The sequence below is a fragment of the Monodon monoceros genome, unplaced genomic scaffold (assembly GCF_005190385.1).
Source record: "Monodon monoceros isolate NGI ecotype Baffin Bay Population unplaced genomic scaffold, NGI_Narwhal_1 Super_Scaffold_15, whole genome shotgun sequence".
Taxonomy (NCBI): domain Eukaryota; kingdom Metazoa; phylum Chordata; class Mammalia; order Artiodactyla; family Monodontidae; genus Monodon; species Monodon monoceros.
Genome location: NW_021703771.1, coordinates 54,544,823 through 54,563,248, shown reverse-complemented (window position 1 = coordinate 54,563,248; position 18,426 = coordinate 54,544,823). Strand labels below are relative to the sequence as shown.

Genomic DNA, 18,426 nt, shown 5'->3' with positions numbered 1-18,426 from the left:
AAGAATCAGTGTTAGTTCTTCTCTAAATGTTTGATAGAATTCGCCTGTGAAGCCATCTGGTCCTGGGCTTTTGTTTGTTGGAAGATTTTTAATCACAGTTTCAATTTCAGTGCTTGTGATTGGTCTGTTCATATTTTCTATTTCTTCCTGATTCAGTCTTGGCAGGTTGTGCATTTCTAAGAATTTGTCCATTTCTTCCAGTTTGTCCATTTTATTGGCATATCATTGCTTGTAGTAATCTCTCATGATCCTTTGTATTTCTGCAGTGTTAGTTGTTACTTTTCCTTTTTCATTTCTAATTCTATTGATCTGAGTCTTCTCCCTTTTTTTCTTGATGAGTCTGGCTAATGGTTTATCAATTTTGTTTATCTTCTCAAAGAACCAGCTTTTAGTTTTATTGATCTTTGCTATTGTTTCCATCATTTTTTTCATCTATTTCTCATCTGATATTTATGATTTCTTTCCTTCTGCTCACTTTGGGGTTTTTTTTGTTGTTGTTGCCCTTCTTTCTCTGATTGTTTTAGGTGTAAGATTAGGGTGTTTATTTGAGAAATTTCTTGTTTCTTGAGGTACGATTGTATTGCTATAAACTTCCCTCTTAAAACTGCTTTTGCTGCCTCCCATAGGTTTCGGGTCATTGTGTTTTTGTTGTCATTTGTGTCTAGGTATTTTTTGATTTCCTCTTTGATTTCTTCAGTGATCTCTTGGTTATTTAGTAATGTATTATTTAGCCTCCATGTGTTTGTATTTTTTACAGATTTTTTCCTGTAATTGATATCTAGTCTCATAGTGTTGTGGTCAGAAAAGATACTTGATACGATTTCAATATTCTTAAATTTACCAAGGCTTGATTTGTGACCCAAGATATCATCTATCCTGGAGAATATTCCATGAGCACTTGAAAAGAGAGTGTATTCTGTTGTTTTTGGATGGAATGTCCTATAAATATCAATTAAGTCCATCTTGTTTAATGTATCATTTAAAGCTTGTGTTTCCTTATTTATTTGCATTTTGGATGATTTGTCCATTGGTGAAATTGGGTGTTAAAGTCCCCTACTATGATTCTGTTACTGTTGATTTCCCCTTTTATGGCTGTTAGCCGTTGCCTTATGTGTTGAGGTGCTCCTATGTTGGGTGCATAAATATTTATAATTGTTATATCTTCTTCTTGGATTGATCCCTTGATCATTATGCAGTGTCCTTCTTTGTCCCTTGTAATAGTCTTTATTTTATACTCTATTTTGTCTGATATGAGAATTGCTACTCCAGCTTTCTTTTGATTTCCATTTGCATGGAATATCTTTTTCCATCCCCTCACTTTCAGTCTGTATGTGTCCCTAGGTCTGAACTGGGTCTCTTGTAGACAGCATATATTCAGCTCTTGTTTTTGTATCCATTCAGCCAGTCTATGTCTTTTGGTTGGAGCATTTAATCCATTTACATTTAAGGTAATTATTGATATGTATGTTCCTATTACCATTTTCTTACTTGTTTTGGGTTTGTTATTGTAGGTCGTTTCCTTCTGTTGCGTTTCCTGCCCAGAGAAGTTCCTTTAGCATTTGTTGTAAAGCTGGTTTGGTGGTGCTTAATTCTTTTAACTTTTGCTTTTCTGTAAAGTTTTAATTTCTCTGTTGAATCTGCATGAGATCCTTCCTGGGTAGAGTTATATTGGTTGTAGGTTTTTCCCTTTCATCAGTTTAAATATGTTCTGCCCCTCTCTTCTGACTTGCAGAGTTTCTGCTGAAAGATCAGCTGTTAACCTTATGGGGATTCCCTGGTATGTTATTTGTTGTTTTTCCCTTGCTGCTTTTAATATTTTTTCTTTGTATCTAATTTTTGATAGTTTGATTAATATGTGTCTTGGCATGTTTCCCCTTGGATTTATCCTATATGGGACTCTCTGCCCTTCCTGGACTTTATTGACTATTTCCTTTCCTATATTAGGGCAGGAATATAGGAAATAATCTCTTTAAATATTTTCTCAGTCCCTTTCTTTTTCTCTTCTTTTTCTGAGACCCCTATAATTCGAATGTTGGTTCCTTTAATGTTGTCCCAGAGGTCTCTAAGACTGTTCTCAGTTCTTTTCATTCCTTTTTCTTTACTCTACTCTGTAGTAGTTATTTCCACTATTTTATCTTCCAGGTCACTTATCCATTTTCTGCCTCAGTTATTCTGTTATTGATTCCTTCTAGAGAATTTTTAAGTTCATTTATTGTGTTGTTCATCATTGTTTGTTTGCTCTTTAGTTCTTGTAGGTCCTTGTTAAACATTTCTTGTATTTTCTCCATTCTATTTCCAAGATTTTGCATCATCTTTACTATCATTACTATGAATTCTTTTTCAGGTAGACTGCCTATTTCGTCTTCATTTGTTTGGTCTGGTGGGTTTTTCCCTTGTTCCTTCATCTGCTGTGTGTTTCTCTGTCTTCTCATTTTGTTTAACTTACTGTGTTTGGGGTCTCCTTTTTGCAGGTGCAGGTTCATAGTTCCCGTTGTTTTTGGTGTCTGCCTCCAGTGGCTAAGGTTGTTCCAGTGGGTTGTGTAGGCTTCCTGATGGAGGGGACTAGTGCCTGTGTTCTGATGGATGAGGCTGGATCTTGTCTTTCTGGTGGGCAGGACCACATCCGGTGGTGTGTTTTGGGATGTCTGTGACCTTTTTATGATTTTAGGCAGCCTCTCTGCTAATGCGCGGGGTTGTGCTCCTGTCTTGCTAGTTTTTTGACATAGGGTGTCCAGCATGCTGGTCGTTGAGTGGAGCTGGGGCTTAGTGCTGAGCTGGAGATCTGTGGGAGAGCTTTTGCTGTTTGGTATTACGTGGATCTGGGAGGTCTCTGGTGGACCAGTGTCCTGAATTCAGCTCTCCCACCTCAGAGGCACAGGCCTGACACCTGGCCAGAGCATCAAGACCCTGTCAGCCACACAGCTCAGAAGAAAAGTGAGAAAAAAAGAAAGAAAGAAAGAAAATAAATAAAATAAAGTTATTAAAATAAAAAATTATTAAAAATAAAAAAATTAAATGTAATTTTTAAAAAAGGAAAGAAAGAAGAGAGCCACCAAACCAGAAACAAATCCACCAATTATAACAAGCACTAAAAACTGTACTGAAAAAAAAAAGGACAGACAGAACCCTAGGACAAATGGTAAAAGCAAAGCTATACAGACAAAATCACACAAAGAATCATACACATACACACAAAAAGAGAAAAAGGAAAAAATATATATATCTTTTGGGAAGTCTGAGGTCTTCTGCCAGCGTTCAGTACATGTTCTGTAGGAGTTGTTCCACATGTAGATGTATTTCTGATGTGTTTGTGGGCAGGAAGGTGATCTCCACGTCTTACTCCTCCGCCATCTTGAAGGTTTCTCCCAGGCTTCTTTTAAACGCTAGTTTAACTAGTGCCTTCTCTAGGGCAGTGTTTAATAGCTTCTCCTGCTAAATGCTTCTATTTTTGCTGGTGATTCTCAGCTGAATCAGATCATTGCTCTTTCTGCTTGTGTTGGAGGATCTCCTGCAGAGTCAGGGGGTGGCTGTGGCTCACCACAGGGACAAGGGCACTCTCAACCTTAATGTTTAAACCTCAGATTTTCCTTTATGATGGGAAACAAAGCATAAGGCACTTCTCTATTAAAACTATTTTGAGAATTAGACAATGTTCTATTTTAAAGACCTTGACTGAATGACTGAATATCTGTTATCAAGAGTTTGGTACTTTAGGGCTTCCCTGGTGGCGCAGTGGTTGAGAGTCCGCCTGCTGATGCAGGGGACACGGGTTCGTGCCCCGGTCCGGGAAGATCCCACATGCCGCGGAGCAGCTGGGCCCGTGAGCCATGGCCGCTGAGCCTGCGCGTCCAGAGCCTGTGCTCCGCAACGGGAGAGACCACAACAGTGAGAGGCCCGCGTACTGCAAAAAAAAAAAAAAAAGTTTGGTACTTTAGAAATAATAAAATGTATCCTTGTTTCTCAATTTAAAAAAATGTGGACTTCAATAATTCACTGTTATTCTAGATAATGTATAATTCTAAGCACAATAATTACTTTTACTCCTAAGGACTAAATAAATCATTGTTTAAGATATTGGATACTTTCAAACTGGTAATCCTAAAATCTGGTATATCTTTTGTTCTTCTACTTAACATCAATGCAGATTTTTCATAATGTAAACAAAATGATGACACCAGTAGAATTTCCCTTACATTTCCAGGGAATACTGTTTTCAGTTTAGAAATACTGACAGCCTAAAGTAAAACGTTATAAGATTGTTCTTCATTTTATAGCAACCTATTTCCCTCCTTTTGGAAGGCTTAAATGTTTAAGAATATGCTGGAAGAAGAACCGCAGTCATTTCATTCTTTGAACAATTCTGAAATATCATTTCCTATTAGGCAGTTGTGTGAGTACTGACAGCCTTGACCCTCATCTTCCCTAGAGATTAATTTATTTCCTGCAGTGCTTGCTTTTCTTGGAAAATCTGACTCGTCAGCCTTCACCAATGGGAGATCTCATCAGCAGAATGTTAATTATAAAGCAAAACAATATACCACATTGAAAGGGAAAAACAACTCTCCAGGCAATGCAACCTTTTTCTTTTCTTTTCTTTCCACTTCGTTCTTTCCTCAGTCTGTGGCTGGACAGGAACATTATCCCCTAGGGAAACATTCGGCGAGATGGTGGGGTATAGAGGAAATGTGCAGGCTTTGCCACCAGACAGACCCAAGACCAAACTCTAAGTCAAAGAATGTTGAATTTCTTTGGGATTTTGTTTCTTTATCTGTAAAATAAAGATAAAAATACCTGCCTCACATGAAATTCTATAATGAGACTGGCACAGTGTAGACACTAGAAAATTATTCTTCTTATTATTATAGCCTTCATTTAGCACCTACTGCATATTGATTGCTGTGGCATAATATTAACCATGTCTCATATTAGTTTATAAAGGAATCTATTAGAAATTTGAAGAAATATATCTTTCAGCTTTAGGAGTTAGGCATATGAGACCAAGACACCTTACTGAGATAGCCTAGTTGAAGTCTTACTCTTCATTTCCTTTCTCTTCTCATTACTACTCATTTTTTTCATAATGCTCGCTAGATACTTATGAAATTATTTTTTTCACCAATAAGTTCTTTAAAAACTTCAAAAGCATTCTCTAAAATAAAAATTGTCAATTTCTGTTTGATTCAGTCTCAGAAATAAAACTTTGGTGAGTTAAATCTTGAGACAAAGAAGATCGTCAGCAAAGATTGTGGCAGCAAAGTAGAGATAAAGTTGAGAGATACCAAATGAAGAAACAAAATCAATTGTTTTAAGCCCAGAATGATCATTATTTCAGTAGTATGATTATGATTAACAAGTCTGTTTAAGTAAATATCTTTTTTCTTATTTCTCCCATGTGATTTTATGATTTGTGTGCAATACTAGAAAGAAAAGCAATTGAAGCATTAGATGATAAAACAGAAAAAGAGATGTCATGGTGTAAACCCATAACAACTGAGACCTGATACAGGGCTCCTACAGGAGACAGGAGCTCTGTGCATGGAGTGCAAATTACGATAGGTACTATTCTTTCACATGGCAAAATAATATTTTTCTTAAGACCAGTGACAGTATCTTAACTTGGGTAGAACAAGGGATTGGATCGATATGGTGACCTCTGCCTTTCACATTTATGGAGTCACGTGCAAATCATTGATTGATCCTTTTTAATGGTAAACGCATTTTTTGAAACTGTAGAGTTTTCCTATAAATAATAAGTTCTTGAGCCTCTCCCCAATTTCCAAATTTTCCTTATTAATAACTTCAATGTTATCGTTTTAAATTTCCTTTCCTTTTTTTTCCTAAACTTTTTTCTTATTGGCAAGTGACAGTCTTTTTTTTAATCCATTATTTCAGTCAATTCTGGTTCTTACTTCATTCTTGAGACCCATCTTTATTTTGATCAATGAATTAAGCAAAGCAAAAAGGAACTGATGACTTTCAAAATTTATCTCAGTGAGTCTCTAAGTTCTTGCGCATAAAAATTCACTTAATGAGTATGTTAAAAATACATATTCTTGGGATGTGCTCTCTAGAGTGGGGTTGGCAACCTCTGGTGGTGGGTCAAATCTGTCCCATTGCCTGTTATTGTACTGCCCCCAAGCTAAAAATATTTGTGTTTTTTTTTAAAGTTGAAAAAGAAAAGAATATTTCCTGACACATGAAAATTATTTGAAATTCAAATTTCAATGTTTATATAAAGTTTGATTGGACCACAGCTATGCTTATTCATTTACACATTGCCTGTGGCCGCTTGTGTGCTGTATCAGCAGAAGTGAGTAGTTTTGACAGAGACCATATGCAAAGTCTAAAATTTTTACTGTCTGGCCCTCTAGAGGACAAGTTTGCTAACCTCTGCTCTAGAGAATCTGATTCAGAAGTTCTGAGAAAGGAACTAGGAATTGCTTTCAACGTGTTTTTTGGGTGATTGTGATACAGGGATCTTTGACGACACTTTGAAAGGTAATGCAGTAGAAGAATTGTGAACAACCTGTCTCTTCTTCTCCCCTTCTCTTCATCACACCCACTCCATCAGCAAACCCTATTGGCTTTATCCTCAAACAGTATCTAGAATTTGTCTATTTTTTACCTTGTTCACTGCTATCAACCTAGTCCAAGCCATCATCATTTTTCATCTGGATTCTTGTTATTGGCTTCCTAACCAGTCAATCTTCTTCTGCCCTTGCCTCAATATTGTCCATTCTCAACATGACAGCCAGAGTGAATGTGGTAAAACCTTAGTCATGTCATGTAACTCTTTTCTTCAAAGTCCTCCAGTGGTCTCTCTACTTCTCTTTTCTCTCTATTCTAGCTACATTGGCTTCCCACTGTTCCTCAGAAACGCTAGGGGTGCTCCATCTTCAACACCAACACAGGCTATTTTCTCTAAGTGGTATAGTCTTCCCCCCAGAGATCTACATGGCTTTTATCTTTGTCTCATTTAGGTCTTTCCTTAGCCATTACCTTCTCGGTGATTCCTTCCATACACACCTTATTTAAAATTGTAATCTCTTTATCTGGGACTACGAATCTCCCTTATGCCAGCTAACATGCTACACACTTTGCTTCTTTATTTTGATTGTGAGCCACTTTCCCCACATGAGGGCACCATGAGGACAGGAATTTTTATCCATTTGCTCTATCTTTAGATTTAAAAGAGTTCCTGGCTTACTGTGGGTTCTCAATAAATATTTCTTGAATAGCGAAATGAACCCCAAACTCCCATTCTGTACTAGACAGATAATGTATGACACTTATCAAACATGCAAAAACAGTTGCCAGGGGTATAAATATACGAGTCATCTTTGAAAAATGATGTAATATCTTGTAACCACCACAGATGAGAAGAAGAATAAAGCAGCTATTAACTTGTATCATTTGTTTTTTCAATCTCAACCAATAACTTAGTTACAAAAGATGCTAAAGGAAAGAAAGTAGAGGATGGGTACAAATATTAAAATGGGTACATGGATGAAAATTCAGTTGAAAATGTTTGGAAGAGATTTCAGGAAGTTTCACAAACAAGCTGCTTCCTAAAGCAGGTAGATGTGCTTACTGCAAGTTTTACTGTTCACCATCAGGTTGAGCAATTTGAGGACAGTGGCACTCAAAGTTCCCAAAAGGGAAAATGTAGGGTGTGACTAGCCTTGGTTCAAGTAACTGTTTAGGAAACACCAGCTTTATAAGAGAATGTAAAGCATTTTTAGATGTAGCTGAACTGGATTCCTCAAAAATAAGATGAAACGGAGATTTTCTTTGACTTAATACTCTTGTTCAAAAAATTACTCATCTAATTTTATGGTATTTTTAAAGCTTAATTTTGTGGATTAAACAGTAGTCTGTTCTTACAAAGATATAGATTTTGACTATGGAAGGACACTTTTACTATCAAAGAATACATTTTAGAGAGAAAAACAAAACGAAACAAAATAAAACTTCATTCTCTATCTGTTCTTCTTTGAAGTATTTGGCTTGATCTCCAGGAACTGAGTGTACATGATTCCATGTCCCTCAGTTAATATGATCATCTAAGTAACTATGAATATTCAAAAGTAATCAGTCAATATTCAATTCAAAGTAAGAAACATCACCTCCAAATTAAGTTTGTGACATTTCCAAAGGAGTGGTCGATGAATGCCAAAAGATTTGAGGACTTTATATCAATTTGAATTTTAAAACCTAAATAATTGTCAGAGAAATCAGTTCTTTCACATTTTGAGATTTCTTGAAAGTTAATGCAATAAATAACAAAGTTTCTATGCAATGTGAAGTCAGCTTTGCTGACCACTAAAGCACAGGCATTATTTAGGGGATCCCTACCCTGGGTGGAAGATTGGGCTAGATCAGGCAGGGAGAGGCAACTTATAAGGTCCCTTCCAAAACTAAGATTGTTTAAATCCTATTATTTTATATTGAGGTAATCTAATTATTCTACTCCCTCACCTCCCATTTTTCTGCTTAACCCTGTACTATCTTAAATCAGTTTATTGACAAGGGAGAGTGAGACTAATAACTGTCAAGATGACAGATTGAACTTTCAAACTACAGGCTTATAACAGTTTTATGTGAATATGAGCTAGTAATAGCAAGTAATATTTCTGTTGCACTTTACGTTTTACAAAGCACTTGCAGGTCCTTTATTTCATTTGATGTTTCCTCAACTCTGTGATTAAGTTATTACTACCAAAGCTCGTTCATTGGTAAGAAAATGGAATTCAGAGATTCCTCAAGATGCGCAGCGAGTGTGTCTTAGAATCAGGAGTCAGATGGAGTTCTTCAGATTGTGTCTCTGTACTACAGTATATCTATTTCATTTGCCCTCCCCACCTCTCCCCTCAGGAAAAGCAACGCTGTGAGGGGAAAATTCGGTTGTTATCCCTTTATGCAGATAAAGGCACAAAGATAGTAAATGGTAGAAGTGGGAATTAAATCTGGGCATACTGCCTAAAAATCCTGCGTTCTTTCAGCTGTAATATACATTCTACAGTGTGTAGTTTTATTGCTGTTTGTGATAAAAGAAAGACCTGAAAATCTAAAGGCAGCAGTTGGGGATAGTGGATGATGAGGAGAGAGAATGAAATCAAGGAAAGCATGGGATCCAGGCGATCTTCCTCTCATTGGACCCCACCTCCCAGCCCCCAGCACCACTTAGCACTGAGGGGAGATGTTAACAGAGGAAAGTAAATTCAGGCTGTTTAGGGGAATTAACATGATGTGCTGAGAAGTTCTACTTCTTTCTGCTTTGACATCCCCTTTCTTCTCCAGTTATTCTATGAGCTCCTCAGAGGTCACGAAACTGTATATTTTGTCTTTATATTTCACACATATAGTAAAAATAGCTAACAGTTGGTGCGACAGTAAACCTCTTTATTGTAAAATATAAAACTCTTGACATTTATTGACTCATTTAATCTTTGTCATAACCCTATAAAATAAGCATTATTATCCCTTCCCCCCTCTTGTTTTCAAAGATGAGGAAATAAGGTACGTAAAAGTTAGTTAACTTCCTTAAGGTTATATAGAGCCAGTGTCTAGTAGAAAAGGAAGGAAGGAAGGGAAGAAGAGGAAGAGGGAGGAAAAGAGAGAGGAAGGGAGGAAGAAAGGAAGGAAGAAGAGGAGAAGGGAGGGAGGCAGGGAGGAAGTCATAGGCTAATGAGCGCTCAAGGGTGTGAGCCTCAGAGGGCTCCTCTCCAGGTCCACGTGGCTAGCACTTAACATATCACTAGTACAATGAGGTGTGGGCGAGTGAAAGAAATGATCAGTCTTCTGTACCTCTTGACCATTATAGTTCATGCTATTAGAGTTCTTTTCTTAAACCACCCATGCTCCACAAAGCCATAATGGAAAGAAATGTCTGTCTTCCCTGAACACAGACAGAATTCCTCTCTGCAACGTAGCTTGCTTTCCTTACAAGTGTGACATGATGTGTTAATGTCAAATCTGTGTATATGTTCATTAGAAGCTAGAGATCGTACAACTTATGCTCGAGGCCTGTTGCTTTTCTTCAGTTTAACATTATAGGTACCCTTTTCTCCTCTGCCATCTTTAGAACTCCACTAGGTTTGGGCTTCATTCCATACCATTGTGTCACAGCTGAGGTAATGGGTCTGCAATCAGACATTTTTTAGAACACAATCAAGCTCCAGCCTCTTACTAGCTGTGTGATTGCTCAGCAAGTCTCTTAACTACACCTCAAGTTCAGTTTTTTTACCTTACATTACCTAGAAAATAGAGTTTTTATAAGGATAAACTAAAATGTAAAGAAAAGCATTTTGTAAACTGAAAAACACTTTATAAATTTAAGGTATTATCTCGCAGAAATATCTACTTTGTTTTGGGTTTGCATTAGTTCCTTGGGGTTTTTTTGGTTTTTTGGTTTTTTTGGCTCTTCTTATTTTGTTCTCAATTAGTTGTCAAAAAACACCATATATGCATGTGAGTTTCCTACAGACAGTGTTTGAAAGCAAGTAGTGTCTTTCCTATTTCTAATGCATATTTCTGATGGACCCAGCTTAATCTTTTTTTCTTACAGAAATTTTCAAAAATGAAAAACGTCAAAAATAATGAGATGTGACTGAAGCCACTTGGGCAGTGAACATAAATGTTCACAATGGAAAAGCAAGCCTAGCCTTCTAGCTGAAAAAACAGCTATTCCCCAGTGGACCCCAGAAGAAACTTGACTGGCCACTGCAAAGGAAAAAACAACCTTAAAAGTTTTAACAGGTAAAACTTAAAGAGCAACCTGTGATATGGAATTCACATAGTCTATTCTGCTGTGCCAAAATCTATGTGCATTGTTTTATTGTTACTTAGGACATGTTTATTTAATGTGCACACTTTTTGTGGTTCTCATTCCCACTGCTGACAATTAAGCAATTGGAAATTAATTTTGTATTTTAGTTTCCGAGTAAAACCAGTTGAAAATAAAAGCTCACCAAATATTTTCATTTTTCTCAATTTGTTTTACCTCTTTTTAGTGTTACCATCGTTACTGTTAAAAATAACAAAAAAAAATTAGATCTGAGAATGATCTAAAATAATCAGGTTTCTTATCTGATTCCCTTGGAGCTGTGGAAATGAGTTTGACTTCACATTTTCATTTTGTTTTAGAAATACATGGTAAGTGTGTTTGAGACTTGACAGCCAAAGCCATTGTTAGTTACAGGAATTTTCCATTACTTTCTCCCGTGTCTCCTAATAACCAGAGTTCATTACTGCAATATCACCGAAGATCTGATAATATGCCTTATTATTTTATGTACTGTACACTAGATAACTCTTTAGATAAATGTTTATTAGGATAGTAGGAAAGCCATTTCATTTATTTATTATTTATGTATTAAGTGTACAGGTACAACATTATTTTGCCTCTAACAAAATGAAGAGACAGAGAATTATACAGGAATTTAATTGCCAACTTTGGACTTGGTTCACAGGTTGTACTCTATACAAAAATTTACGTAATCTCATATCTCATAATTATTTTACATTATGTATAGAAATTATTCATTGGTTTAGTACTAAAGAGTTTCTGAAGATAACAAATCATGAAAAACTTTTCAACAGAAAAATATTACAGTTAGAAATCTTTCATACAATGTTTATATTTCTGATTTAGCTTACTTTTTGTATCTTTTTTTTCTTCCTTTTTCAGTGGAAATGAACCCTGATTTCCAATACACTAAGGATTATTTAGGGATTTGATGTGGTAATATATTGTTATTTATGATTTCTAAAATTTTCTGAGATGGTTTAACTTTTATCTATTTTGCTTATTTGTGCCCATAAGAACAAGAACTTTTAAAAGTTTATGTCCCCATATTTGATTATTGAAGTCCACTGAGAATCCTTTCTCAACAACGTTGGCAAACTCATAGAACTCATTGGCCAGTTTGTTATTTTTCAAATAATAATGAAAGGCTAGTATTTTTATTTGGTATATGAGAACAATTAAATCTGTGCTTTTAGTAGGTACAGTTCTTTGATTAGAAAATCTAGAGAATGTATGTCTTAGTTTGGTCGTAGATCATCCAGAGCTTTCTAGTGGAAATTATATATAACATTTCTAACAATGTAATTCCTTTTATGTACTGTGCTTCCAGCTCTCTTGAATTTGAAAGGTGTAATAAACTTCATGTTCATCCATGGAAGATTTTGGGAGGTTGAAAATAAATTTTCTTTTGCATGTGTGTATGTTCTCTGTCACGTTTAATAACTATCTTCCGGTAACAGCTAAGATATTCTTTAGCTAGGATTGAAATGAATTCTTAACTATTAAGGAAGAGGCTACCTGTGTTAAAGAAGCCAGGAGAAGAGGCCTCTTTACCTCCTCACGCTGTTCCCTGCAGCCAGGGACCTACAGTGCTGAGCACAATGACCAGATTTCACAGGATGATGGGGCTGCATAGCTAGATGCCAAGACCTCCAATGATCAATGCTGCCCTCTTCCTAACTGAGTCAAACAGTTTTGGGAAGGGGATGGAAAGGGAGTGAGAAATGAAGAAAGGAGTGTTCTTTGAGGTGTGTTTGGCTCTTATAAACCAAGACGTTAATATAAAAAGGTTTTGTTTTAAGATCAAAGTCAACATTAATGAAATTTCTGGATGTTTATCCAAAGTCTTAAGTTACAAGTTACTTCTAAAGGGAAAAAGGTATGTAAAATTCCTGGGAAGGAATAGTCAGAATTAGGATCTGAATATATCCTGATAGGCTGGAATACTAGAAACTGAGTCTAACAGAATGAAAGTACTCTTTTGATTTTACCATCAAAATATTTGCACAGTTTTACCACTTGTTACTGCTTCCTACCGGGCTACCAGTGTGACCCAAGTTCAATCATCTCTTCTTGGGTTTCTGCAGTAACCCTGTAACCATTCTCCCCATTCCTGCTCTTGCTACCAATCAGTTTATTTTTAACACAGTAGTCAGTCAGAAAGATCCATTAAAACGTATATTATTTCACACCACAGTTGCTTCCCATCTCACTCAGAGTAAAAGCCAAAATTCCTAACGTGATCTACAAAGCCCTACAGGATCTGTTCATGTTACTTCTCTGACTTCTTATCCCCTTTCTCAGCGTGCGAAAGTCGTGCTGGCCTCCTCACTGTTCATCAGACAGGACAGGACGGTCTTGCCTCCAGGCCTTTGCCTTGGTTTCTCTCCACCAGGAAAAGCTTTTTGCTCAAATATCTACACAGGTCAGTCCCTCACTTCATTCAGGTTTCATACAAATACCTGCCCTGACCACACTACCTCAAACTGGGACCCCAACCCCACCTGGTTCTTCCTACTTTTTACTCTTTACTAAGGTAAGCAAACTTGGTACTGGGTAAGCCTAATGTGTCTTGTATATTGATTGACAATCTGAAACGGAAACTTATTCTAATGGTCTTGTCCTTGTAAGAATACAAAACAAACATAAAAATATTAGAAAAGAAGTAATAATTTTAAAATGTTTAAGCACAACAGAAGAAAAAATTGTGGGGATAGTAGTTCTTAAGTCACCACCCAGAATGCAGCAAAAAAAGATGATAGGAAGTATAAAAGAGATGTTAAAAGACATTCAGATCAGTTTAAGAAGGCATAATATTTATTTAATTAGAGTTAGAGCAAGAGAAATTGGGAGACTGGTGCAAGGCTGAGGTGAGGCAATATTCAAAGAGATGATACCAGAGAACTTTCTAGAATTAATAAATGATACCAATTTCTCAGATTTAAAAAATACAGAATATCTCAAGAAGGATAAAAGCTAATTTCCCAACACATCATATAATAGTGAAATTTGAGAAGATGTCTACAGAGATAAGGCTGGGACATCAACTGGGGCAACAGTAAACTTTACCAAGGCCAAGACAGAAGCCAGAAGCCAGGGCACTGGGGAAAACACTCTTAAGAACTGTGAAACAACATAATTTTTAAAAATAAGAATAAAAGACCTTTACAGGTTAACAAAAACAGAGAGGACTTACAATCAATTGAATTATCAGCACAAGACTGTATAAAGGATGTACTCTAAGAAAGAAAATAAATCCAGAAATAAGGATCTGCGAATCAAGAAAGAATGGTACGTTAAAAGAGAATTCAAAGAATGGGAAACTGTACTTGCTGTATACACATCCAACAAAAGAATTATATCCAGAATATATAAATAACTCCTACAAATTATTAAGTAAAATGCAGACGACCTAATTTTAAGAAAGGATAGAGGGCTTAAGCAGGCATTTCATAAACAAAGATATCCAAATGGATAATGAGCATATGTAAATGTGCTCAAAATCACAGCAATCTTTAGGAAAATGCAAATTAGAGCCATGATGACATATAACATTACAAATCCACCAGATGGCTAAGTTTTTTTTTTAAATGACAAGAACAAGTTTTGAAGAAAGTGTGGAGCAATCAGAACTCACACATATCGCTGGTGGGAGTTTAAACTGATACATCTACTTTGGAAAACTACAGTATCTACCAAAGCCAAACAAATAACTGCTCTATGACTCAGAATTTCCACTCCTACGTGTAAATGAAACAAAACTGAGTGCATTAACCTACGAATAGGACATGTACAAAGATGTTTGTAGCAGCCTTATACAAACTGGGCATAATCCATGCCAGTGAGCCATAGAATAGACAACTAGATTGTGGAAAAAGCTACAGCAACATGAGTGTGATGATACATGCAACAATGTGAATATATTTCAAAGCCATAACACTGAATGATAGAATTCAGACACAGAAATAGTATATGCTGCATGATTTCTTTTATATTAAGTTTAAGAGCTGGCAACACTCCTTTATGTTAATGGAAGGAAGTGTGTTGTTTGCACTTGGGTTGGTAATGCCAGGAGGAGGAACTGTCATGGCACCTGTGGGTGTGTCATTTAGCATATGCATATTACATATGCTTATTACATTAAGCATATAATAAGGCTCTCAAGGTCTACTGGAAGTCAAATCTTCCACCATCTTAGGCCTAACAGGTTCTAACCAGTTTTTGTCATATTTTTTTCTCAATGGCTGTGTCATTCTTTAAGGGTTGTGCCCTGCCCCCTTCCCTCTGTCTCAATAGTATGCTATTGGAGGAGAAAAGCTATATCATTTCTCTCTTCTCATTACATGGAAATAATTGCCTGATAATAACCTTATCTGGATTACTGGATTATATATTAGAAGTGTTAAAAGATAAAAGGTATCCATATATATTTCTCATTTAGATACTAAAAGTCTAAAATGTAAATTAGCTTTATCAGGGTTTCCCTTAGGAGAGTGGGAATTTGCCCATATATTTTGTTTCATATGACTTTTGGTGGTTTTTGTTGTCATGGTTTGTGTATGAATGAGTTAATTATTTCATTTTGGTATATGTATAGAAAGATGTACTCAAAATACTACTACTTTGCATTCTCACAACAAAGTCATGGAGAAGTGAAATTTTGGACATGGGTTTATAAAATCCTGGACAACTTGGTAGGCAGGAACAATCTAATTCCAGGGCTCATACCCCAAGCTGTGGAAATTAGAGGTAAAGGTAGATTTTAAATAAATCTGTAATCAGGACTGTTAGAGTGGGAATTAAATAAAACTGCTAACAGGGTCTTTTCAAATTCCCTATAGATATTAATACTGGGGATTTGAGAATAGGTAATTAGAATTCATTGGAAACTGGGGAATTCTCCAAATTGTAGGTTTTTCTTATATTTTAAAATAATGATTTATTTATGTTTTTTAAAATAATAATGAGTGCCCATAATAGTAAACAGTGGATCGTTTTGTGCGGCAGAATTTTAGTGTCAGAGGTTTTCAGTTAAGAAATAAAATATGGTAATAAATGCATGTTTTTCTCTTAAGAAATAATAAATTGTGATAAGATGTAAAAATGTTGTTTACCTGAAGTAGGTATTTGATATTATAAAACATTTAAAGAAGGGAATATTAACAAAATAAATCTTAAAATCATTAAAAATTAAATGATAATAAGACAATTATTTATTATTTAAAAGTTATTATTTTTAAAATGAAATTTTACAACACATGAAGCAGTAATTGTCCCAATCCATAATCTTGATCTTTGTTTTGAGAAAATATTTCAGACATAGAAAATATTGCATTGATGTTGGTTGAACTATTAAGTTTGGGTATTAATGTACATGTTATTTCCCATAGACTCATTTCCATTTTAACAATAAAAATATTTTGTCTGCTTGATTATGATTTTGCCATTGAAATCAATACTGCTTAGGCTATATTAGATTTTAGGTCAGTTCCTGATTTCATGTCAGAGTATTTAACAACAGCACCCCTATTTTCTTCTCTTTGCATTTCTTCTGTTAAAGTAGTTACAAAGAGCTACAGCCTAGAGCAGATAGTTCATCACGGGAAATGCCAGGCAACATTACTAGGATACTGTAGCATTCCAACCTCTGAGCAAGCTTAACAGTACTTCACAGAGTGAAGGGTCCAAATTGCCAAACTAATGGCTCTTTTGCTTCTGAAACTTGATAGTCTAGGGAACACTATTCATCAATTTGTATGAAGTAAACTATGCATGTAAACTTGTTAATTTTAATTTTATTTGCAAGAATACCTCACTATTAGCAGCAGCTGGGGCCACAAATACCCAGTTACAACATGGCAACAGCAACAAGAAAGAATGAACAATTAGATTGTGGTGCTTCTCTCCTACAAGCTCCTGTTCTGATTCATAGACCTATCCACCTTGAAGTTTGACTCAATTAATGTCAAAACATATGTTTAAGTTATGAAGAAGGAAGGAGAAGGCCTATGATTTCCCATGATTTCTGCAACTATAAACTTATTAATATTTTAAAATATTATTTCAAATGTCTTGCTCCATAAATTCATTTTAGGATACCAACCATTTGTTATGTTATTTCTACAGAGTATATTTAAACCCATCATAGATAGGAATTTCAGTAAATTTTTTTAAAAATACACTTTTTGTATTGAATATATGCCCAGGATTGAAATTCAGGATTGCCCAGGATTGAATTCAATATTTTGAATTATCCTAATTTATTTTTTTCTAAATTTATTGAAAAATGTACTCATTGGAAGAAAAAAACACAATTTCTATTTTCAAATGTTTCTGTGACCAATTACCTCCATATTCCAACAGCTGGCAGCCATGCTAAGTACTTTTAATGATAAAATCAGTCACTTTTATGTGACTGATCTATTAGTCATATAATTAAGGTAAAAAGTCTAAAAACCTTTTAGACTTCATTACCTATTTTTAGAAATTTTCTGGACAATAAGAATGACATAGAACTTTAATGATATCTTGTCAATAATTAGTCAAAATTCTTGTCATGTTATAAAGGTCAGAACAAATTTTTGAAAAAAGATTAAACCAAATTTATTTTGATTAATTTATATTACCATTGAACAAGTGTAAAGCAATACAAATTTTAAGCATATACAAAGTTAATAACAGTAAAAAAAGACAAAGAAAAATGAAATATATTTTAATATTTATAACAACTTTATTAAGGTATAATTGACACACAATAAACTGCACATAATTACAATGGAAAATTGGATAAATTTGGACATATATTTATAGATATAAAACCATCACCTCAATCAACATAATGAACAACATGCCATTCCTCTTACTTTTCTTTGTCTTTCTTCCCTGGGCTTATGTCACTACTTTCCATCTTCTTTCTATCATTGTAAATTAGTTTGCATTTTCCAGACTTTTTATAAGTGGAATTATGTAGTATATAATTTTTTGTCTGCCTTCTTATATTTAGTGTAATTATTCTGAGCATCATACATGTTATATTGCATATAAAATTGTTTATTCTTTATTTTGCTGAGTACTGTTTCATTGTATGGATAGACCACAAGTTGTTTATCCACTCACCTGTCGATGGACATTTAAATTGTTTCCAGGTTTTTGGCTATAGAAATAATGTGCTATGAACAATTCTGTACTAATCCTTCTATGGAGAGATGCTTCTACTTCTCTTGGGTAAATATCTAGGAGTGAAATGTTTGGGTCATATAGTGGGTATGTGTTTAACTTTTTAAGAAACTACCAAAATGATTCCCATGATAGTCCTATTTTTTCATTTCAATCAGCAGTGTATGAAATTTTCGGTTGTTCCACACTCTTGGTGTGGTAAGTCCAATGTGTGTGTGTGTGTGTGCGTGCGCATGTGCATGTGCGTACAGGCAGTTCTTGCCTTGCACAGTTCCAACATGCACAATTTTCAGTCTATGGTTTAGTTAAATAACACCAGTCCTCCAACAACACAGTTCAAATTTCAGTTTCACAAAGAGCAAACATGGCTTCTAGCTCTTCAGTTCACAAATCCCTGAGTAAATAACACATGTACATATTGATCAGTGACAAATCACATCGAT

The 18,426-nt window shown here is 35.3% G+C and overlaps 1 protein-coding gene across 5 annotated transcripts in view; it reads left to right on the top strand.

Moving 5' to 3' along the window:
• The window catches only part of THEMIS (thymocyte selection associated), a 206,592-nt gene that overhangs the window by 150,219 nt on the left and 37,947 nt on the right, over positions 1 to 18,426 (top strand). For 3 of the 5 annotated variants that reach the window (XM_029223750.1, XM_029223748.1, XM_029223749.1), the window contains one exon: positions 10,568 to 11,006. In XM_029223750.1, coding sequence (XP_029079583.1) covers positions 10,568 to 10,599 — 32 coding nt within the window. In that variant the 3' untranslated portion in view covers positions 10,600 to 11,006. Of the gene's footprint in view, positions 1 to 10,567; positions 11,007 to 13,111; positions 14,424 to 18,426 lie in introns of those variants that run through there. The other 2 variants (XR_003793697.1, XR_003793696.1) reach the window with 2 other exon arrangements.